The sequence below is a fragment of the Geotrypetes seraphini genome, chromosome 2 (assembly GCF_902459505.1).
Source record: "Geotrypetes seraphini chromosome 2, aGeoSer1.1, whole genome shotgun sequence".
In the NCBI taxonomy this organism is placed as follows: Eukaryota; Metazoa; Chordata; class Amphibia; order Gymnophiona; family Dermophiidae; genus Geotrypetes; species Geotrypetes seraphini.
The window spans coordinates 262375675-262401050 of NC_047085.1; the positions used below are offsets into that span (position 1 = coordinate 262375675).

The 25376-nt window shown below is 42.7% G+C and overlaps 1 protein-coding gene across 7 annotated transcripts in view; it reads left to right on the plus strand.

The window, feature by feature from the left end:
• The window catches only part of CACNA1I (calcium voltage-gated channel subunit alpha1 I), a 1298213-nt gene that overhangs the window by 1050112 nt on the left and 222725 nt on the right, over positions 1 to 25376 (plus strand). For all 7 annotated transcript variants that reach the window (XM_033929511.1, XM_033929508.1, XM_033929510.1 and 4 more), the window contains 2 exons: positions 19974 to 20170; positions 20341 to 20763. In XM_033929511.1, coding sequence (XP_033785402.1) covers positions 19974 to 20170; positions 20341 to 20763 — 620 coding nt within the window. The remainder of the gene's footprint in view (positions 1 to 19973; positions 20171 to 20340; positions 20764 to 25376) is intronic.

Here is a 25376-nt window from a genome sequence, read left to right on the forward strand (position 1 = left end):
TGTTTGGAGGTCATGGTTGAGAGTGGCAGGCAATAGGAGGAGAAAACAGCCACCGTGGCCGACATCCGCCTCGGGGGAAAGAGAGACAGAGATTCGTGCGCATGCGCACTCCTACCTGCGGTGCCCTACAGCTCACAGAAAACATGAGCACGCAGGTGGGAGTGCGCATGCGCGGCTTAGGGTTTTATTATATTAGATGAATGCCACGCCATTTCTTCTGTGTGTTTCATAACCAGAGTAGCAGATCCAATGATCGTTTGATTGAAAATGGGCCCTGTCCTGTCCATTTGAGCTCACTCTCTATCAAATCAATTTTGGTTTTTTCCATTTGATCTTTAACAATTTTCAGTATTCCTTGATTCATGCTTTGTACGTTCCATGTTCCTATGTTGAGAATATCTTTACAGCTTCTGATCTCCCTTTTCTATCCAGCATCAGCACGTCCTGGTTTAGCTTCATAAACACTTGGCATACTCTGGAAGATGGTCAGCTCTTCTCTAATAGTCTGGTGAGGGCCTTCTGACTTAGGGGACCATCTTCCAACACTATTTGTCAATTCTCTATCTCTTCATCATCAAGCTTTCTTGGCAAAATACAGAACTAAATATAAGATAAGTCATCATTCAGCATTCAAATTAATGAAATGTATTTAGAGATGTACATTTGAAGATGAGAAAATAAGAAAATGATTGAAAAAAAGAGAAAATGGATTAATGAGGATAAAGGCTGGGATATACAGCAGTCACATACTCTGTCAGCCATCTGAAGATCCATATATATTAAAGAAATCATTTTTCTTATATGTTTTTTGACTGGTTGATAGAATTGTGTGTTTATAAATACAAGCACAAAACCTGCCAAAATTACAATTACAATGCAGCTTACATATTCAGCATCTTGGGATGTGGCAGAAATGCACCCACAGGTTAATATTTTATAACATACTAGTCTTTAAGCCCATTATATTAACGGGTGCTAGAATAGATGTGTGTGTCTTTCTTTCTTTCTTTCTCTCTCTCTTTCTCTCTCCTTGGCCGCTGTCTGTCTGTCTTTCTTTCTTTCTTTCTTTCTGTCTCTCTCTTTCCTCAGCTGTCCACCACCACCCCTTGCCTGCTCCCCCTGTCCAGCAGTAGCCCTTTTTTCTAACTTTTGTCTGAGCAGTTTCTTTTTCCATTCACTTAGGTCCCAGAGTCCCTTTTTCTGCTGCTCGTTGTTTTTTTGTAACTGTCTTCGCAGGATCGCCTGTCCATTTTATATTTTGTCCCTATCTGTCCTGTCCAGCATATCTCCCCCCATCTCTATCCTGAGCTTCTCCCCTCTCCATTCCCCTGCATCCGTCTTCCCTCTGTCAGAATCACTCCTTTTCAGGCAATGTCCCTGTGTCTAGCAGCCCTTCTATGCCCTTATCTCAATGCTTTCTCTCCATCAAGCATTCTTCTCCATGTCTATCCCTCTCTGTGCCCAGCATTGCTTCAGTGTCCTTATCTCTGCACTTAGTCCACATCTAGGATCTCTTCTCTATGTTTCTGTGCCTCTCACTCTACAGGATCTTCTACCCCTGAACTAACCTCTCTCCCACCCCCTCAAGTCTGCATCTCTCACTCATCCCTCTCACTCTCCCCCCCCCCCCAAACACCAAACCAGAATCTCTTTCTCCCCATCACCCCCAGATAGCATCTCAGGCTATCTCCCCCTATCCCCATGAGCCAGCATTTTTCTTCCAAGCCAACATCTTTCACCTTCTCTCAACCCTGCCCCTAGCAAGGATCTCTCACCCCTGCCCCTCCCAGCCAGCAGCTCTCTCACCCCTGCTTCCCATAGCCAGCACCTTTCTAACCTCTATCCTCCCCCAGCCAGCACTTCTGACTCTCTACCCCTAGTTTACATTGTCCCCAATCCAGTAGTACCTCAGCAACATTGATTCCTAAGGCAACCTGCTGCAGGCTTCCTTCTACTGCGGTCCCACCTGAAGAAAGAGGAAGTGACATCATCAACGGCAGGAATGCGGTAAAGGGAATCCTGCAGAGCCTGCACAGGCTCCAGAAGATGATTTGTAATTCTGGACCAAAGAGGGAGAATTCTGCACAAATTCTACATTACGCACTTGTGCTGAATTCCGCCAGGAGTGATTGTTATAATGCTTGCTTTACTGCATGGTGTGGAGAGAGGGCTGTGGCATGCAGAAATGCACTTTGGCTAGCCACTCCCAATACCACATAACCTCCCCCTGTGCCCTGCAGCCCCTACTTCCAAATACTGTTAGAGTGACACCACAATTTTATTCGAGGTCTTCTCGTAGCAACAATTAAACATGAAGAATCTTTTTTTCCTCTACCCTCTATTTATTTATTTATTCAATTTTCTAGACCATTCTCCCAGGAGAGCACAGAACGATATACATGAGTTTATTCAGGTACATGCTTTGAATACACACAGTAAATATATGTGCTTGTGTGTGTGCTTATACACACATGATATTCAAATTTATATGTGTACCTGTGGCTAGAAAATGCATTACTTCTCTATTCATGTATTTCTGGAACTTACACAGATAGTCTTAGGCCAAAAAATATAACTGTACAGCCCAATACTATCTGCATGAGTCCATTGATTGCTCCTGCCGGTGCAGATTCTAGTCTCAAAATGGCTGCTGCAACCTCCTACGGTAGGCTTGCGAGCTGCCTTGTGAAGTTGGGGCAATCAGTTTGATTGGGAAGCTGGAATGGGCAGGGGTTAGTGGAGATCGCTTCTGCCCTGAAGAGGCCATTAGACCACTAGTTCTTTTAAGGTAGACCCAGGGAGGGCCTACAGGTGGTGGGAGGAGGGAACGCATGGTTGGGGGAGATGGCTGACTGGCTGCCCCTAGGCTATAAAAGGTACAACCAGGAAAAACATGCTGCTACTACATACCTGCATGTACTAGCTGAAAAACAACCCCTTTGTTATTGCTAATAACATTTCTTTCTTTTTATTAATTTTTACATAATTCAATTACAAACTAGGTTTAACATAACCATTACTTTTGTACATTCTTATTCTCTGAGGGGGTTTTAACATTGGATACAATTTGTCAGAAAGAGCCAGAATTAGTGTTTTACAGAACTATCTGCCCAGTAGTGAAAGTACTCCCTACTTGCAATATAATAAAGTATGCAATCATTGTGTTATGGGCATATGGCTCTCACTAATGTGGGTTTGTGGGTGTAATAGCCATTTGCTGTCCTGTTTTTCCAGTTGTAATCTGATTAAATTGAAATAAAAAATGGCTATTATTTTTAATTTGGTTTATATGAGCTCTTTAATTATTCCAGAAGTCAAAGGTGGAACATAAATGGCTATTTCTTGAAGAACAAGATAAGGAAAACAGGGAAGGAGCAGCTCCATACTGTATGTTGAGTGAGCAAAGAACACTTCTGGTGCAAAGGGCATATGAGTCCATACTTGCAAGTTGATTGCAAAAGGATGAAATTTATATTCTTCAGCTCAGTCTCCTTTCCCAGTGCTGTAGAGCCCCCTTCAGTTTTTTCCTTCTGCAAATGATTGGAGAAGGTGTGATTCTGATCTGCTCTGATATCATTATTTTTTGAGTTTTTTTATTTGAATTGGAGGCTTTCAGTGCTGGAGAGGTCCCCAGTGATCCTGGGGCAGTTTTGCCTGGGAGAAGACACAGACTCTGTGAAAGTAGTCTGCAGCTGGCAAGGCAACCCTTGGGGCTCCTGTCTGGCTGGCCTGCAGTTGGACTTGTGGAGCTCAGGGTCTGTTCCCCTTGAAGCTAGCTCACATCCTGATTTATCAGGAGCTAGAGCACTGGCTGTTTGGCCTCAATGTCGGTCCAACAGGGTTTACGTTTCCAAGATTTATTAAAATTTGATATTCTTTTGCCTATCAAAAAGATTTCTAAGCAGCTTAACGGGTGTTGGCTTCATAAAAATTCTCCCCCTGCTCGTGTGGGTCCATGGAGATTCAGACTTTGGGGAATTTTTTTTTCTAAAAATGTGCCTCCCAATTGACTGCTAGATGGTGGTAGGATGCCTACCGCCTCCTACAACAGGACACCCTTTTAAAGAATCAGCCCCTGTTTGGCTTCGTTTTGGATTTCCTTTGTAATTTTCTTGTAAGTATCAATATTTCTATATCACATTTATATTTCTTGAATTGTTATAAATTGCAAGAGGTGGGGCCTTAGGCATCTGAGCCAATCAAGGCCTTAGGCTCCTCCCTGTACATCTCATGATGCGCTAAGGAGGGGAAGGCCTACCATTTTGGATCAGCGGCCCTCAGAACTGGAGGAACCGAGCCTCCCTCCTGCTCGCCACACAAAGGTACTGGAGCAGGGTTCAGGGGAGCATCTGGTGGCAGGTGGGAGTGGGCATCCCTCCTGCCTTTTGGGGGGGAATGGAGGAGGCAAGGGGATGGTTAGGGGAGTGGCACCTGGCACAGGGGAGCCTCTATTGGCAGGAGGGAGTGGTCATCTTGCCTGCCAATTTTTTCTCATATGGAGGGGGGTGATCTGCAAGGCAGGAGGGAGTGGGCATCCTTCCTGCTGATTTTCACTGGTGCAGGGGTTGTTGATCCACAGTGCCAGTTCATCGGGAAGACGTTGGGGATGACCATCATCGGTGTGGGGCTGGGCTTTTTTTTTTTTTTTTTTTTTTTAAATGAGGCAAATAATGTGCTTGTATAAAACACACACAGCATCTGTGCCCATAAAAAGAAAAAAGGTTTCCTGCCCCAAACAGCTAAGTGGCTGGAAGCTGCTATGGGGCTTCCCCTGCCTCTCAGCTTTTTAGACTTCCCATGCCGGCTCTGCGCATGTGTGGGAGTCGCTCTCACAGCAATCAATTGGATGGGAGAGTCGAGGATTACGATGAACCTCCGTGTGAATCATTTACATGTAAAATTTTTTGTGCATTAATAACTCTTTTAGAATCAGCCAAAAATCAGAGTGGAGCGAATCCACATGATTTTACCGATCCTGTTTAGTGCATCTGACAGTAGGTTTCACCATTGTGTAATGACTGAGAAATCTCTCACCCACATATGCTGTGAATGCCAGCTCTGCAGCCAGGATTGCCGCTGGTTCCAGATGTTCAGGACAACCTGGTTTATCCCCCATTGCTTGCATGAAACTTTTGTGGGGGGGGTTACCTATAAAAACACAATAGGACCATCAGAACTAAAAACTCATGTAAGCTGCAGGGTGTTGAAACTCTAGATTCAGTTGCCAGTCCTGTCTGTGGCATTCCTGGGCCTTGCAGGCTCTGGGGAGAAGAAGCTAGGCTTGACAACTGAACCAAAGCCTCTTCATGGCAGTACACTCGTATTTACTTCCTAATTGCTCACAGTTTTCCATCCAGTCATCTGTCAAATTAGTGTCAGAAATGTAAAACAATGTTTGCTTTTTTTTATTTTCTGATCCTGAATACATTTTCAAAAATTTTTCATGAAAATAAAAAGGCGCATATTCTTTTTATTTAAGAAAATGAATTTTGAGTAAAATGGATGACTTGTTTATGGCTACTTCTGATGTTGATGTATTTTCACTCACTGCTTTATTTATTAAATATTTTACATTTTGGTTGGAGAGGCGCAAACATGGCACTGTTACCATTCTTCTACTGAGCCTTGCATTGCCTCGCTTTGTTGATTTTCAGCCATCCTAGTATGCCTGTTAAGAGGAAAGGGAGGGCTAGAGACTTTCTCATTGAAGCAGCTAAGGTGGATGGATGGATTCCCCTACTGCACATCTGGGAAGTCATAGGTTGTGCTTCCACTGCTGTGCTGGATAGAGGAATGTTTAAATGGCTAGGTGAGGAAGTTTACTTGAGCCCCTGAGACTAATCATTGCTGCTAGAGTTTTGATGAGTGTTGACTTCTACATCTCATTTGGTACATACTGATGATATCAGCACTGTTGCTGTAGGAGACTGAGTCGGAGATTGGATGCCATTTTAGTCACATTGATGGAAGAGGCAGTTTCATGACCAGACAAATGTGCATTAGGGCCTTAACATGTGGAATAGCGCACGCTAAAATGCTGCACGCACTAGCCGCTGCCGCCTCCTCTTGAGCAGACAGTAGTTTTTCAGCTAGTGCAAGCTATAGCGCGCGCTAATCCGGTGGGTGTGCTAAAAACGCTAGCGCACCTTTGTAAAAGGAGCCCTAAGTGAAACAAAGGCCAGAAGATATATACCTTGAAGTGGTCAAAAATGAAATCCCGGGGGGTATCTCATAACATAAGAATTGCCGCTGCTGGGTCAGACCAGTGGTCCATCCTGCCCGGCAGTCCGCTTACACAGCAGCCTCCAGGTCAAAGACCAGTGCTCTAAATGAGTCCAGCCTCACCTGCATACGTCCCAGTTTAGCAGGAACTTGTCCAGCTTAGTCTTGAAACCCTGGAGGGTGTTTTCCCCTACAAAACACTCCGGAAGAGCGTTCCAACTCTCCACCTCTCTCTGGGTGAAGAAGAACTTCCTTACGTTTGTACGGAATCTATCTCCTTTCAACTTTAGAGAGTGCCCTCTCATTCTCCCTACCTTGGAGAGTGTGAACAGTCTGTCTTTATCTACTAAGTCTATTCCCTTAGTCAGTATTTTGAATGTTTCAATCATGTCCCCTCTAGTCTCCTCTTTTCTAGGGAGAAGAGGCCCACTTTCTCCAATCTCTCACTATACGGCAACTCCTCCAGCCCCTTAACCATTTTAGTTGCTCTTCTCTGGACCCTTTCAAGTAGCACCGTGTCCTTCTTCATATACGGTGACCAGTGCAGGACGCAGTACTTCAGGTGAAGGCCCACCATGGCCCGGTACAGTGGCATGATAACCTTCTCCGATCTGTTCGTGATCCCCTTCTTTATCATTCCTAGCATTCTGTTCGCCCTTTTTAATCACCTCACTCATCGTACCAATGTCCAGATCATTTATAAATATGTTGAAGAGCACGGGTCCAAGCACCAAGCCCTGCAGCACCCCACTGGTGATGCCCTTCTAGTCTAAGTATTCCTATGTTTCCTATGCTCCAGCCAGTTTTTAATCCATGTAAGTATTTCACCCTCGATTCCATGGCTCGCAATTTTCCGAAGTAGTCGTTCATATGGAACCTTGTTGAACGCCTTCTGAAAATCCAGATATACAATGTTGACTGGGTCGCCCTTGTCTATCTGCCTGTTTACTCCCTCGAAGAAGTGCAGCAAGTTCGTCAATCAAGATCTGCCTTTGCTGAAACCGTGCTGGCTGGTCCTCATCAGACCATGTCCATCAAGGTGATCAATGATGTGGTCCTTTATCAGCACCTCTACCATCTTTCCCAGTACCGAGGTCAGACTCACTGGTCTATAGTTTCCCGGATCTCCCCTCGAACCTTTTTTGAAGATTGGCATAACATTGCCACCTTCCAGTCTTCCGGAATCTTTCCCGATTTGATCAACAGATTGGCTGTTAGTTGAAGCAGTTCAGCTATAGTCTCTTTCAGTTCCTTGATGACCCTCAGATGGATGCCATCCGGTCCCGGGGATTTATTGCTCTTAAGCCTATCGATCTGCCTGCATACCTCTTCTAGACTGACTGTCAACCCTGTCAGTTTCCCGTCTTCATTTCCAGCATATAGCCTGATGGGTTCCAGTATGCTGTGTATATCCTCTTCTGTAAATACAGACACAAAAAATGTGTTCAGTTTGTCGGTGATTGCTTTGTCCTCCTTTAGCACTCCCTTTATTCCATGGCCATCCAATGGTCCCACCGCTTCCTTCGTGGGTCGTTTCCCCTTAATATATTGAAAGAACAGCTTGAAGTTTTTTGCCTCCTTGGCTATTTTTTCCTCGTAGTCTCTTTTGGCCCCTTTTACTGCCTTTTGGTACTTGTGTTGATGTTGTTTGTGCTTATTCCAGTTTTCGTCTGTTTTTTTACCTTTTCCATTCCTTAAACGAAGTTTTCTTGTCTCTGATTGCTTCCTTCACCTCTACAGTGAGCCACACCGGTTCCTTGTTCTTTTTCCTCTTGGATCCCTTGTTGATACGCGGTATATATAGATTTTGCACCTCGGTGACTGTGTCCTTAAAAAGGGACCAAGCTTGCTCTAGCGTTTTTACAGTGCTTATCCTCTTCTTAATCTTTTTCCCCATCATGAGTCTTATCCCTTCATAATTCCCTTTTCGGAAGTTCAGTGCCGTGGCCGTCGTTCTGGACTGATATTTTGCCCCTGTATCCAGGTCGAAGCGGATCATGTTATGATCACTGTTTCCAAGCGTCCCTTCTACTTCTACACCTTATGCCGGTCCTTGCAGTCCATTTAGAATTAAGTCCAGAATTGCATTTCCTCTTGTATTTTCCTTGACAAGTTGTTCCAGGAAGCAATCGCCTACAGCATCCAGGAACTTGGTCTCCCTAGCACAGCTGGAGGTGCCTAGGTTCCAGTCTATCCCCGGATAATTGAAGTCACCCATGATAACTGCATTGCCTCCCTTGCAGTTGTGTTTAATCTCATCCATCAATTTCTTCAGACTGCCCTGGGGGTCGGTAGTAGATGTCGATCTTTGTTTCCAGTCCATTTGTTCCCGGAATTTTGGCCCATAGAGACTCTAACTTATCTGTCTGTTGTGGCATGTTCTCTCCAGTAGATTCAATTCCCTCTTTGACATATATGGCAATGCTCCCACCTTTCTGAGCCACTCTGTCTCTGTAGTATAGTTTGTATCCCGGTAGCACAGTGTCCCAGATGTTTTCCTCAGTCCACCATGTTTCCATGATGCCGATTGTGTCCACGTTATCTTTTTGTGCCATAGCTTCTAATTCACCCATCTTATTCCTTAGGCTCCTTGCGTTCGTGTACATACACTTGAGTTTGCGGCCTGTTCCTTTCTTGCATTTCCTTCCCTTTTGTGTCCCTTTCGATCTGTCTTGCCTGTGATCTGGTGAGTCTTCCCCTCTGTCTTCCTGCACAGTAACTCTGAAGTCTAGGATGCCCTACTGGCATGTATATTTAACAAATGGCTTTATTCCCTAACCCCTGCTGCTCTGTAGAAACACTTTCAACTACTAACTGTGAGCTCTTGGTATTTAAAATTCTCGCACATACCTCTTTCAGCTCTAGGGAATGTTTTACAGCAATTCAGATTCTAATGCTCAAATCTAATGAGTCAGTTTGGGGTGTATGAAACATCTGCCCAGTCTGGGAGACAAAATTTTAATCTCAGCATGAGATAGGCCAAGGTTATGTGAAGGTCACTTGTAAACAAGCCACTGGGGAGAAGGAAGTACTGAGTCTGAAAGACTTTGTACACCCTATTTTCCTGCCTCCGTTCTGTGATGAATCCATATGAATATAACTGAAAAGGCACTCCCAAAAGTTAAATATAGACAGTCCTTGTAACTGGAGGGAGGAGTTGTCAGTTAAATTGAATTGCCCGTTAAATTGGAAAATCTGAAAAATATTAAATTTTATATTTTTTGAAGCATAATACAATCAGTTATCTTAGTAAAACCCATAAATTTAGCTATATGTGAGAACATTACATATCATGTATTAAGAAATATGTAGTGTACATACATATTAAAAATTGTAATTATTTTGTTGTGAGATTGTGCTGCTTCTGAATTCTGAAATCTCAGCCATAACTGTTGATTAACTAATATTAGCACTATCATTATAATGCATACATGGCGTCCAACATTGGTCCATTAAATCCGAAATCTGTTAAATCGAGGGTTGATGGTATTTAGTTTTAGAACTTATCATTTGATTTGTAAGGTGAGTGCCTCTGATCTAAGGTCCCTGCTCCCCATGAGCTTACCATCCAAATTTAAACACAGAACTGTGATAGGGTGCACAAGCCAGAAACAGGGCAACCACAGTCTTCAAGGGTGGACAACCCAGTCAAGTTTTCAAGATTTCCATAATGCATATATGAGATCCATTTACATATGAGAGAAGCAAAGTAGTGCATGCAAATCGATCTCATAAATATGCATTGTGGATATCTTGAAAACCTAACTGGGTTGTGGTCCTTGAAGACCGTGGTTGCCCACCTCTACCTTAGAACAAGGCTTTCCAAACCATAGGTTACAATCCCAAAAGACAACATTAGTCTCTTCTCTCTCAGGAAGATCCTACGCTTTCTGTGGCAGTGCAAACAGGGTCGTAGCCCAGAAAGATTGCTAAACGCTGACATATACCATAATTCTATGCAGAAAAAAATATTTAGGTGATTAGGTGATTTATGTACTGTATAACTATTTTTAAAGTAATGTAGAATAGAATTTAGGAACACCATAAGAGATAGTGGTTTCTGAATAAAGGAGGTTCTGAGATATTTAATATTTGAATTTTTTTCTTCTTATTATTTCTTTATTGAAATTTCAATTCTGTATGATCAAATCAATCATTTAACACTCAAACTGTATCTCAAACTGTGTGCCTCCTGAGATTCCAAGTGTACCATGGCACACTGAGGAGGAAGAGCGACACCTGCCAGCTGACTTCCATTCGCGGTACAGCGCCAGCGCTGCCCAATTTTCTGAAGGCCTGCATGTTTCCCCCTTCTCTCTAGTGTCCTCCAGCTTTACCCCTGGCCTCCCGGTCTCACCTTTAAAGCTAATTACAGCAGCCTGCAGAGGATTGTCAGTAGGTAAAATGATTTTATTTTCAATATAGTGATTGAAATGTGTTAGTTTTGAGAATTTATATCTGCTGTGTAAATGAGAAATGAATGGAAAAAATTGCATTACAATTAGTAAAGGGGATGAGATCTGGAGCAGAGCTTGGGTGGGCCTAGGGAGGTCTGTGGTTGAGGTACTCAGTTGATATTTGTTAGGCTTAGGGGGTACTTAGCTTGAAGTAGTTGAGAAACACTGCATTAGGTAATCAGCTAGCGCCAGTGCCTCTCCTCTCCGACCCTCTTCCCTGCTGGTACCCCCTACTGGCGTCTGAGGGCTCATCTGGAGGGCCTCTGCACATGAGCGGACGTTGACGTGATGATGTCACACATATGCATGATGTCATCACGGTGATGTCCGCACACTTTTGGGTGCCTCAAGTCGTGGCCACTACCTTTAGTGTGCCCCGGCTCGAGAAAGTTTGAGAGACACTGATTTAACATTAACAGTACCAGCATGGCAGAAAAGGAAAATAATAAAATTAAGGAAACTACAATTACAGTGTTCCCATCTGGTATTCATCCCAGTTCTCTAGGCTTGTGCACTATTTTTGGTGTTAGGAGCAGAAAGTAGGCACCTTCTGTACTAAATAGTTAGCTATATTTGGGACAGTAAGGGCTTAAATGCTAAGGGGAAAGTGTGGCACAGTGGGGAAAGCTATAGCCTCAGCACCCTGAGGTTGTGGGTTCAAACCTACGCTGCTCCTCGTGACCCTGGGCAAGACACTTAATCCCCCCATTGCCTCAGGTACATTAGATAGATTGTGAGCCCACCGGGACAGACAGGGAAAAATGCTTGAGTACCTGACTAAATTCATGTAAACCGTTCTGAGCTCACTTGGGAGAACGGTATAGAAAACTGAATAAATAAATAATGTGTCTAGGCTCAGAAGTCATTGCATTACATTACATTAGTGATTTTTATTCCACCATTACCTTGCGGTTCAAGGCAGATTACAGAAGAGGATTTCTGGACATGTCTAGAGGTGTTACAGAGTAGAGTGGGTCGCTTCAGAGGATTGTAATGTTTCATATGGTGTTAGTTATTCTTCATGGATTTCTTGAATAGCAGGGTTTTTATTTCTTTTCTGAAAGTTTTGTAGTCTGGGGGTCGCGATTGGTAGAGTGGAGAGTTGGTGGTCTAGTTTTGCTGCCTGTGTGGCTAGTAGCCCATCATACAGTTTTTTTCCATTTGATGTCTCTGATTGGAGGGTATGTGAATGGTGTCTGGGGTTTCTTGTGTCTGGTTGTGGTAGTTTGGATTAGGCGGTTGTTCAAGTAGGCTGGGCTGTCACCATTTATGGATTTAAATAATAGACAGTAGAATTTAAATAGCATTCTTGCTTGAATTGGGAGCCAATGTGAGTTACGGTATGCCTTGGTGATGTGGTCGTGTTTTCTTAGTGAATAGATTAGTCTCAGGGCTGTGTTTTGTACTGTTTGTATTTGTTTTATCATTGTTGCAGGGCAGGGGAGATATAGGATGTTGCAGTAGTCAAGGAGACCTAGGACTAGGGTCTGGACAATGAGCTGGAATTGTTTTCTGTCAAAGAATTTTCGAACTTGCCTTAGGTTTCTCATGACCGCGAATGATTTCTGTATTGTTTTGTTGGTTTGTGGTTGCATGGTGTAGAAGCCGTCTATAGTCATTCCCAGAAGTTTTAGAGTGGGTTGAATGGGGTATGTGACTGAGTTTATTACTAGGTTTGTTATGGTTGGGGTTTTATGTTTTTCAAGAAATATGAATTTTGTTTTGTCTGGGTTCAGTTTTAGTTTGTGGTCTTTCATCCATGTTGCCACTGTTTCTAGAGTTCACAAAATATTGCTGCTACCATGCCCACAGCTCTGCACTTTTCCCTTCTACTATTAAAGAGGTGAAATATTCAAAGAAAGGACACAAATGAGGATCTGGAGGGGAGGGGAGCAGAAATAGTCAAGTTTCAAGTTTATTATGGATTTGATTAATCGCTTATTCAAAATTCTAAGCGATGTACAAAACAGTAAAATAGTAAATTACAGGTATCAAGGGAAAACAAATCAGATAAATACAACTGACTTGACAAAACATATGATACAAAAGGAAAAAATGGGGAAAGAAATACAAGTTAATGATAGTAAATAAGACAAGTAAGGGGAAAAAACAATAGGCAAGGGGAAAGCAGTGAGCTTCAAGGAAATTAAGAACTAAGCTTCAGTTGATGCACCTAATCTAGTTTTCTAGTTGATGCATCTAATCAGATTTTCTAGTTGTCAAATGCATTTTTAAAAGGAAAGCATTTTAACTTGCTCTTGAATCTATCTAAATTATGTTCTTCCCGTACGTGAATTGGGAGTAAATTCCAAATTTGGGGGGCTGTGACGGAGAAAATAAATTGCCGCCATGTATTTATGGTTTTAAGTGAAGGAACTATTAATAGATGTCGGTCAGTAGACCTGAGTAATCTTGGAGAGGTATAGGGAATCAATAGTCTATGAATAAAGGCGGGAGTTTTATAGAGAAGAGCAGTTATGCGGTGCGCAACTGGAGCCAATGCGCTTCCTTAAGTAGTGGTGTCACATGGTCAAATTTTTTAGCTTTCCTTGTGAGTTTAATTGAAGCATTTTGAACGATCTGTAAACGTCAAATTTCTTTTTGGGCAATTCCTTTAAATAGCGCGTTGCAATAGTCGATTTTTGAAATCACCAGGGAATGAATTAGTCTAATCTAATCTACGGTTTGTGAGTTGCTCTAAGCCTAAATAGGTTCAAGGTGACGTACAATTAAGGTGTTAAGCAAACAGATAAAGGAGAAAGGGGACATTAAGCAGGAGGAGGAGAGGAAGGGATGAAGAGACATCTATGGGAAAGTAAAGAGGAGATATTTGAAGTATGGTTTACATTGGATAAGCACTGAGATATTAGAAATACAGTTTACACTGGAGTGAGGAAGAAATCTTTGTGGGCTCTGTAGTAGGGGGACTCCAAATGTATGTTTACATAGGGGATCCAATTTAGTGGTAATCCAGCCCTGCTTCGAGCATGATGAGTTCATTGTCTTCTGTTCTTGCCATCACTTTGACGATACCTACCTCCAACTCCTCCTTAGCTTTCTAGAGTTTCTGCTAAATTTATATAGTAAATGTGTTCTGTGTATTTACATCCAAGGAGTAGCTATTCAGCTGGCAACAGTGAGAGCTTTTTTAGCTGGTGCCAACATTATTCCTGAATAGTCAATGCTGGGCTATGTCCAGGCAATAGTGTTGAGCCATAATATATTTAAAAATAATGAGCAACTGTAATGATTACTTTTGTGCAAATGTAATGAATAACTGTAATATATTATATTTTTCAGTAATGAGTAATATAATGTCTCGTTACTTTATACTTTATATGATTACTTTTTAATGACACCCGTCTGATTTTTTTTTGTATGTGTGTCACTAGGCAACTTGTTGGGTTGCTTCTGGTTTTCAGCAACTTCCTTCTGAGTGAATTTGCATCAGGTGATAAAGATGGCTGGATCTGACATTTAAGCGCTCTGTTTACATCAAATTTTTTTATTTAGTAATTGAAAAAGATAACAATATGTTAGGAGCAAGTTATGTCACGTAAGCCACAAATGTGAGAGTGATGACAGCAAAGAAATACAATCTTGGCTCAACCAACTATTGATTTTACCCAGAGAGCATGAAGCAATTTTTCTGGGTGAGTACTGCTGTATCATGAGTCTAGTAGCAGCTGCTCCGAACATTGTAGAAAGTGAAGCTAAATATTATGTGGGCTTTTTGCTGCCCACTTTGGTCACATTGAAAACCAAAGCTGATTAAAGTTGGTACAAACCTTAAATATGCCTCACCTCTAGTTTGTGCATTTCAACTTGGGCTCAATGTGCATTTTGGTCATTATCTTGACAGCAAATATTTGTTGTACTGCCACAGTTTCATCTTAATTGAGGTTAAAGTGACAAAATGAGGAAAGAATACAAAGAGCTTCTTTTTAAACCAATAAAGACAATGAAACTGCTTCATTTAGTAGTGATTGTGGTGATAAAGATGGCTTCTGTTTTCAGATTGTTGATGGAAGTGACAGAAGTGATGCTGCTGTTGAACTGAATCTATTTTTAAATGGCAGTTCTCATGAAGTAATCAGTGTATCACAGTGTCCTCAGATCAAGGCTCTGTTTTTGAGGTTCATAGACAACGGCGCGAAAGACAAAAGCGCGCGCCAACAATTGAGCGCAGCGCGCGCCGCTGCACCGCTCTAAATTACAATTTTTAGGGGCTCCGACGGGGGGTTTTGTTTGCAAACCCCCCCAGTTTACTTAATAGACATCGCGCCGGTGTTATGGGGGGTTTGGGGGGTTGTAACCCTCCACATTTTACTGTAAACTGAACTTTTTCCCTAAAAACAGGAAAAAGTGAAGTTTTCAGTAAAATGTGGGGAGTTACAACCCCTCACACCCCCCACAACGCCCCCACAATGCGGCGCGATGTCTATTAAGTAAAGTGGGGGGGTTCCTCCCCCACGCCCCCCCGTCGGAGCACTAAAAACAGTAATTTAGAGCAGAGCAGCTGCGCGCGCTGCGCTCAATTGTCTGGGCGCGCCTTTGTCCCGGCGCGCTTTTGACCTGACACCGTTTTTGAAGTACACAAAAAGGTGAACTCACAAATAATACTAAGAAAGGCAAATACAGTCAAACCTCGGTTTGCGAGTAACGCGGTTTACGAGTGTTTTGCAATACGAGTAAAATACGTTCGCAAATCTTGCCTCGCAAACTGAGCTTTGACTCAATATGTGAACCCCCACCCCCATGAACCGGCATTGCCCCCCTCCTCCCCCCCCCACAAACCCTTACTACGATCAGGCACTGGCACGCAGCACCAAACTACAGAATGTGCCGGTACCATAAGAGCTTTCCACCTGCCGGTGATCTCTGCTGGGCCTTGAGCGTCTGCACATGCTCAAGGCCTTTTGGCTTCCGCTGTCTCCGAGATTCTAATGAGATTCTCAGTTTCTCCGAAAATCTCATTAGAAAATCCCTGAAGCAGACACCCTCCTAACCATGATAGACAGGAAGGATGCCCACTCCCTCCTGCCTGCAGGCTCCCCCCGAACCCCTGACCCACCTCAACCACAGATACCCCTAAACCCCCGACCCCCATTCAGAAATGCCCTAACCCCCAGCCCCCCACTGAACCCATGACCTCCTCCTAATCACCGATGCAAGTCATCACTCCTGAAGCAGGGCTAGATTGCCACTCTATTGGACCCCCTAGGCAAGCATACATTTGAGGGTCCCCCTATTACAGAACCCTATTCCTTGGAATAACGCTGAATATCAGCAGATAGTCCCATATAAGTCCTACGTAAGTGATTTAACCAGCCAGGAGCCATTTCTGGATGATTAAATTGCTTTGAATATTGACTCCCATGTTTTCTGGAGACTGCATGATTTTTGTCAGAGAGTTAGCAGTGTACACAGCACTTCAACCATTATGCAGTTCTCACAGACGAGATGACTTGATTTCAGCTTTTTATTGTAATGTAGTACTGATTACTCTAAGCTTTCCCATGTGCAGTAATACAGCGGGGGTTACCTCTACAATTTGCTCTTACATTAGAGTGATAAGTTCAATAATATTTCATTCCAAACTTGGCTAATACTCCCAGATTTCCTTGGCAATATCTAATATTTTTCTGAGATATTGTTGCTGTAATAATTCAAGTGCAGATAATTACATTAAGGCCTGGAGAATTTTCCTAATTGCAAACTTTAAGAGGGGAAGGAGGTTGTTCCAGTTGTTCTCATCCTGCTTATCACTTTCATCAACATAATCTGGAGGATTTTATTAAAGCATTCAACTAAGCAGTTTGTATGTAGTATATGAAGGCTTTTTGTTGGCTGTGTATTTAAAAGTTTATAGTAATTATGTATGTGTCTGAGTTTCAAAACAAACAAAGTACCCTGGTTAAGGCCATATTTAATCTAATTTTGTCTAATATAAACATTTATATTCCACTTAACCATACAATATAAATTCTTCTTTACCCTCTTCAGATCCCTAAATGGAACTGGCCCTAACTACCTAAACAACCAACTAATCAGAAATAACACATCAAGGCTTAGGAGAGCACAGGCTCTCTTCACCCATCCCCCAGCAAAAGGCATGCAAAGCAAAAAACTATATGATGAACTACTAGCCACCAGAGTAGCGAAAATAGACCACCACCTCTCCAAGCTACTGACCAAGACGACTTAACTACAAAACATTCAAGAGAGAACTGAAAACTATACTTTTCAAAAAATTGTCAAATGATCTAACTAAAACCTTATAAACCCTTCCCCAGATCCCATCGCTCATGCTAGTCTTCAATTCTTGTAAGCTCGTTCTATCAACTCTGTAAGCTCCCTGGGAATGCCCAGACCAATTCTTTTTGTAAACCGCATAGAATTGAAAGGTATTGGCGGGATAGAAAACACCAATGTAATGTAATATAATGTAGAGTTCAAGGCAGATAATATAAGAAATTGGGCTAAAATTCCAAGAATAACTTATTTCTTGCAAAAAAATACTGTAAGTACAACAATATCTGTGGAGAGTTCCATCACATCTAATTTCTTAGCAGATATTAATGAAACAAATAATTTTCAGATAACATAAAAAAGAATGATAAAGAGCTACAAATTCAAAGTTTTTGGTAACTTGTAGCAAAAGTCTGGTCCTCTACCTAGTGCTGATCTATATCTCGAGAAAATTTTTTGACAAAGAATATTTGATGGATCAGCCAGTCAAATTTCCTGAGAAGAGCACAAATCTCTGGGAAGTAAAAGGAGATTGAGGTGCTGAAATAGCAGCAAGACCACACAAAGCTTTTAAAATAACTGGTTACAAGTTTAAAATCAGTTCTCGCTTTTATCAGAAGCTAATGTAATATTAGTAGAAATGGGGTGGCATGGTGAGTGGGTTTGCCTCCAAAAATTAATTTAGCTGTGACATTTTTTACAAGCTGAAGTCTGCACAGTTGCTTATCAGTTAAGCCTAGTAATACAACATTGCAGTAGTCTAGCTGAGTTAAAATTATAGCCTGTAATATTAGTTGCAGATGTGGTAGCTCCAGAATTTATTTTAATTCTCCATAATAATTTGAGGCTGGTGAAAGTTTTTCTAATTATTCTAATTTGCCTTTCCATAATTAAATCTGAATGGAGGAAGAGAGTTGCTACACTAAAGGGGAAAGGACAGAGAAAAATGCTGGACTTGAGGCAAGGAGGGAGAGAGTTGCTACCTTGAGAGGGTGCAAGGAGAGAGAGAGCTGATGCATGAGGGGAGCAAGGAGAGGGAAAGAAGCGCTGGACTCAGGACAAGGAGGGAGCAAGGCGCTGCACCAAGGGGAGGGTGAGTAAGGAGGGAAACAAGTGCTGCATTGGGGGGCAAAGAGTGAAAGAGATGCTGATCTTGGGGATGGAGTTGGTTAGGCAGGGAAGAGAGAGATTCATTGAGGGATTGAAGACAAGAAGGGGGAAATTGGATGCACAGAGGTAGGAAGAGAGATACTGGATATGAGAAGTGAGTGTAGAAAAGAGGAAACACATTGGCCTGAAGGCAAGAGAAAGGAAGATCAGGATAGAGCTAAATAAAAAGGGTGAGTACAAATAAACAAATGGTTTATGCTTGAATGCAGGATTTTTTTTTGTATTTGTATTTGTTGTATTTTCTTTTAAAATATCTTACATATTAATCATGACTAAACGTTAACACACAACACAATCAATTGTGATTAAAATTTTTAATCTTCCTGAAGTCCTAATATATAACGTATATACTCAAATATAAGATGAGATTTTGGGGCCAAAAAAATGGCCCACAATTGGGGGTCTCATCTTATATTTAGGTCAGTGCCTACCCGCCACCCTCCTGGACTTGTTTCAGGCCTCCAATGGCCCTGCCATATGACCTGGTGCAGGAGAGATCCCTCCCATCTCCTGTCCCGGCCGACTCTGACAATTTTTAATCTCCCTCATGCCTCCCCCTGCGTACATTTTGAATCCCTGGTGGTCCAGTGGTGTACTGGGCAGACGCGAGCTTTCTGCACTACTGCCCCGTGCTGAGCCCCTCTGAATGTCTGCTATGAGTTCTCACGGTCTTGTAGTGTCCCGAGCAGGAGTAAGACTTATGCACTCATGCCTGGTACTGAGCTGCTCGCTGAATAACTGCTAAGGTCTTGTGAGAACTCGCAGCAGCCATTCAGGGAGCGGTTTAGGGTCGGGCAGGTGCGCAGGAAGCTCACTCATGCCTGGTACACCACTGGACATATGCGGGGGATGCATGATGAAGGTAAAAAATTGGTAGAGTTGGCCGGGACAGGAGGCAGGAGGGATCCCTCCTGTACCGGCCCACCACTGGACCACCAGGTCACATGACAGGCCTGGTGGAGGCCTGCAGGACATAAAGAGAGAGGAGGGACAGGGCAGGGATGTGGACAGGGTGCAGAGCCTAGCAGGGCAGGGAGGGAGGGGGCTAGGTGCAGATCCTAGCAGGGCAAGGCACATGAATATTAATAACCCCCCCCCCCAGCTTATATCGGAGTCAACCTTTTGGGGGAAAAAGGGTACCTCGACTTATATTTGGATCGTCTTATATTCGAGTATATACAGTATATGTGTGTTGTTAATATGAGCTCCTCTCTCCACAAACAAAGTAAGCAAACTATGCTCATGTAATCAGCCCTAGTACATTTTCAAAGAGGCCAGTTTAGGATCCTAACTCTCAAAGGGCCCCTTTTACAAAGGTAGTGATACTGCTTCTGTAAATGCACCAAAGCCTATTCAATTCCTATGAACTTCAGTTCATTTATAGTGTCAGCATTGCTATCACAGCTTTGTAAAAGGGGCCCGAAGTTAAGAGCCTAATCCTTTTTGCTATCCTCTCAACCTATTGCTTCTTCTGCCCTTGCCAAACACCTCTTTATTCTAGAACTAAAAGTTCACACAAATGGTTCTTAAGATTGCCCACCATAAAAAACCACAGGGATCCTCAAAGAAAGTACAAAGAAGTTCAGAGAAAATAGAAATGAAATAGCTTTGATATTGGTCTCCAAAGAAAAATCAAAAGCCAAACTGGCCTACAAGGTGTCAATAATGTAACTCGCAAATCTTATCAAAATTGATTTTTTAAAAAAATTTTGAAATGCAAATAAAAGCATTTCAGCTCATCAGATATCTACTTGAATGCTTGTAGTCACAACACCGCACAAGTGTTTGGGGAAGTGCCTGCCTCAGGATTGTATTGACTGGATGATACTTGAATCTGATAGTGTTTTGTTTTTTTCTTTTTCTTGTTGTTAGACCCAAAGCTTGGTGGCATCCCTTTGACTCCAAATGGTCATCTTGATCCTGTTCCTTCTTCTAACCAGCCAATTACAGCTGGGGTCCCAAACTCTTCAAGAAATCCCTTGCAACGAGATCAGGTCCTTATTGCTGTTGGGTCAAGAAAGAGTAGTGTGATGTCACTGGGAAGAATGACATATGATCAGAGATCACTGGTGAGTAGAGGATTGAATTAAGATAGCATGAGGTACTATAGGTCAGGACCAAGAAGCATGGATAGACCTGAGCATATGAGATCCCAGTTCTAGAACAGTAGGGGAGAATGTTGATGTACTGGAGGGAGATTTGTTGGAAGCGTAACAAGTAGTATGATTCCCTTTTGTAGTCTGGTTCACGCAACTCTCACTATGGAGCATGGAGCCGCACTGGAGCTTGGGGGAGTCGGCGTTCAAGCTGGAACAGCATTAGTCGACGTCCCAGTTTGAAACCAAGACCTCCCTCAGCAGAACAGGAATCTCTTCTCTCCGGGGAACATCACCGGACTCCAGATGACCTGCCACAAGATGTATCCCGAATTAGCAGGGACTTGAGCATAAAACACAGGCAGACGCTTTCGCTGGATACCAAGGATGCTGACTTAGCAGAGCCTACACCTCTTCTGCCTAACCGGAGGTCTAGCAGGAAGGGCAGCACAATGCCCGCAGACCACCAGGACTGTAATGGGAAGACTCCAAACATTGTCAAAGAGGTCTTCCCAAAGATGAACAGCCGCAAAGAAAAAGGGGAGGATGAGGAGGAGATTGATTATGTGAGTATTATGCAACTGTGAAGTATGGCCATCATCTAGAGTCTGAAGGTCACAAGTGAGAGACTTAATAGGTCTAATTTAGCTGATTTTAGTACTGGCTACAAAATTTGAAATACACGTTTCTTTATTTTTGTTTGTTTTTTTGTTCTTTGTTGGTCAGAAGTTGGTATCTGTTTTCGACCCAATAACTCCCATTTTCAGCCCAAAATATCACTGTAATTACTTCCTTAATGTTTGATTTATATTGAAAATAGAAGTGAAAATGACCTCCCCCATTGCTCAGAATGCAGATCTATACACTGCTTGCAGGGGGGTTCTCCATGTCTCTAGTGGTATATTATAGGTCTCCAGAGTTCAGGGGCCAGTGTTCACAATTTCACCCCAATTCGCACTACATCACAAAGACCTTGCATATCCTTTGTTTTTTGACCTACCAGTTCCTACTGCAGCACCCCCCTCAGGCTGGCACCCAGGAGTCATGGATCTTCCTGACTTACCTCAGTACACCACTGCATGTGCTGAGGATGTGCTATGGAACTGGTCCATTCAGGGAGGAAAGGAAGTCAGCTGCCTTTGTGAGCAGCATTGACAATATACCTCAAAGGAGGCATTCCTCTAGTTCTTGAGCTCCCAGATTCACCTGGGTATGTCATCCAAGGAGGGGACATTGAAGATAGAGGGCATAAAAGGGGAAAAGAGTGTGGGAAAGGAAAGAAGGACAATTGGCTACACTGTGACTAGACGTCAGGCTTAACTGATTTCTTATAATGATAGAGTCCTCCAAAGCCACCTCTTGATGACAAGAATATGCGCTAAGCATAATGCCAAAAGTTACAAATGACATTCTTTCCCACCAAATAAAAGAGTAAGTTAAAATGTGTTTGAGTCATTTTAGGATCCCGGTTTTAATAACTTTAGTGAACTTTGGGCAATGAAAGGCCTATGTCTTCAGTGAATGTGCTACTGTATTAATCTTTGATGTGCTCTTAAAAATAAGAAGTATTCAGAACCCAGAACAGAAGAACTAGTGAAAAGGAGGAGAAGAGGTAGGAGAGAAATAAAGGAGCAAGTACAGATTAAAATACATTAGCTCCCAACTTTAAATTTGCTAACATGCAAGAGGGGTTTTCTCCTTGGATGTACTGTAGACGTCTTCAATTAATTTTGAGTTTCAGCAGGGTTTGGGGAATGAGGAACAATGGAGCCAAAGAATGATTCTCTACAGCGCTATACATGGGATTGATAAATTAAATAGAGAGCAGGAATGGTATAAATCAGGGATCTCAAAGTCCCTCCTTGAGGGCCGCAATCCAGTCGGGTTTTCAGGATTTCCCCAATGAGTATGCATTGAAAGCAGTGCATGCACATAGATCTCATGCATATTCATTGGGGAAAACCTGACTGGATTGCGGCCCTCAAGGAGGGACTTTGAGACCCCTGGTATAAATGAATCATACCACACAGAAAATGGGGATGCAGCCTTGTGCTTAGAGTGGTGATCGGCAGAGAACTGAGCTCAAGTCCCCTTTTTCACTGATGCTGTATGTGAACTTGTTCCAGTCACCAGATGTTGTGATGTGCTGTGTTCTTTATACATCTGTTTGTTCTTAAGGGGACTGTGCCCCCACCTCTGCCTCAATTTTAGTTAGCATGTGGTTGAGTATTTAGAAGAATGTTGACAATACATCCACCTAAAAGATGGAGTCTGGGGGTTCAAAGCTGTACAGTGTTGGGGTCCTGCGTGACCGTAAGATGCAATTTAAAAATTCTAAAACCCATATTGATGGCAGTTTTCAAAGCCCTTTATCTGTGCAAATTGCTCAAGTTGAGAGTTGCCCTCCTGTGCCCAAGTAAAAATATGCGTGTGCTTCCACAGCACCTATAATTTTAGCTGGATTCTGAGGTGGCATTCTTTGGTGCATATTAAATCGGTGTCAGGTCAAAAGCGCGCCGGGACAAAGGCGCACGCAGACAACTAAGCGCAAAGCGGAGGCGCGCACCGAAGAAAATGACTGTTTTAAAAGGATCCGAAGTGGGGTGTGGGGGGGAAGCCCCCCACTTTACTTTATACAGAACGCGCCGTGTTGAGGGGGCGTTGTGGGGGGTTTGGGGGGTTGTAACCCCCCCCCACACATTTTACTGAAAAATTCACTTTTTCCCCTAAAAAACAGGGAAACAGTTAAGTTTCCAGTATAATGAGGGCGGTTACAACCCCCTACAACGCCGCCGCAATCTGTATTAAGTAAAGTGGGGGGGTTCCCCAACAAAACCCTCGTCGGAGCCCCTAAAAACACTCTTTTTCTTCGGCGCGCACTTCCGTCTTGCGCTCAGTTGTCAGTGCTCACCTTTGTCTTCGGTGGTTTTGTCTATGAACCATTAAATCAGGGAAGGAAAACTGTACATACCTATTCAATTTTCAAACATATACCCATAATATACCCTCTTTTTGGTTGTCCCCACAAACAGCAGATGCAGTGTGTGGGTCTGTTTGTATGGCTGCTTTTTGTACACAAATCGTGGGTGCAACTCTATAAAGTGGGAGTTATCCTTTACGTGCCAAATCCACGTAATGATTAAATACTGTCAATTGTATGTGCACATACTTGGTGGCAAGGCAAATGCGTGCTGACAATTGCATGCAGACATTTCAGCGCACCGACAATAGCACGTATGACAACTCAGCGCACTGATAATTATTGCCTTGCGCTATAAAGACTTGCGCGCATTTGACTTGCGTGCAAATAACTATGAGCCCACATACTTGTATAGATGATGAAAATCCACTTGGTTACATTACATTATCATTTATATACCGCATAAGCTTATTTAGTTGAATGCGGTTCACAGCTTTAAGAATCTCAGGAATTATACATAGGGCTCCTTTTATCAAGCTGCGGTAGGCGGTTAACGCGCAGAATACCGCGTGTTCAACCGCCTACCGCGCTAGTCGCTAATGCCTCCATTGATGAGGCATTAGTTTTTTGGTGTGCCGCGGGGGTTAGCGCGTGATGAAATGTCCGACGCACTAACCCCCTTAGTGCACCTTGATAAAAGGAGCCCATAGTGATAGATTATTACGTCCTAATCATGTATTACAGAAATTTATCAAATAAATAGGTTTTCAAAAGTTTCTTGAAATGTTTTTAAGATACAGCGGTAACTATAAACCGACTAAATTCCTTGTCTCTGATTGCTGCCTGAAATAAGAATAACCTATCAAAAAATTTTTGTATCGACATTCCTTAACAGGAGGGAAAGTAAAATAAGATAAAAGGCGTTGGGATCGTTTTGATATAGCCAGTTCAAAGTGATCCTTCAGATAATTTGCAGTAAGACCATACCACACCTTGTAACTTAGGGCTCCTTTTACGAAGCCGGTTTGCCGGCCGCGCTAGACGCTAACGCCAGCATCGAGCTGGTGTTAGTTCTAGCCGGGTAGCGCATGTTTAGCGCACGCTAAAAAGCTGAGTGCGCTAAAACCGCTAACGCGGCTTCATAAAAGGAGCCCTTAGTGATCCAGAGAATATCCTGCACTGACCCCACTCTCTTTGGTAAACTTATTACCCCTGTGTCTACACTTAAATACATAACATAACATAAAAATGTATTTGTATACCGCAATACTTAGCAGTTCTTTGGGGTTTACAGAAAGTAAGAGTTGGATAAATCCAGCGAAATACAGGCATCAAGCATACAAAAGTTTTGCATATAAATAAGTCTTCAGTATCTAGGATTACTTATGGACTCTGCCCTTACTTTGGTGATCAAGTTGCATCAGTGATCAAGAAAGTTTTTTTTACACACTTAGGCAACTGCACTCAATAAAAAGATACTTTAAGGAATCAACTTTGCAATCCATGATACATGCTTTATTCACCTCAAAGATCCAGTAACCCTCCAGTTCTTTCCATCTCTTCTTACTCAGAGTTAAGGGTCTCTTTTACATCCCAATCTGCAGTCGTTACACCTGACAGCTTGGTACCTCTCAGCCTGACCTCAACAGATGATGATCTTTCTGATTCGGTCACAGTTATTTTTAGAAGCATCCAGAAAACCTTGTACACAGCAGTGTTGCCAACAGAAATTGACACGATTTTCAGCGTGGTGTGATCTTCATCATCAGAATGCTTCATCCTCCTCCATACCTTTCGTGTTGGAATATCTTCTACATTTATACAATTCACGTCGTAAAACCACTTCAGTCAGAGTTCATCTTAGTGCTATCAATGCTTTCCATGTTCAAGTCAACAATAAATCTTTGGCAGTTCATCCTCTTGTTTCCAAATTTATGAAGGGTCTTTTTAACATCAAACCACCTCTCAAAATACCTCCAGTGGTTTGGGATCTTAATGTTGTTCTCACTAGACTGATAAAGCTTCCATTTGAACCAATGTCTTCTGCTCATCTTAAATATCTCACTTGGAAAGTGGTATTTTTAATCTCCATCACTTCTGCTCGTCGAGTGAGTGAGCTTCAAGCATTGGTGTCAGACCCACCTTTTACAGTTTTCCACAATGATAAGGTGGTTCTCTGCACCTATCCTAAATTCTTGCCATAAGTGGTCATGGAATTTCATCTACATCAGTCAATTGTGCTTCCAGATTTCTTTCCAA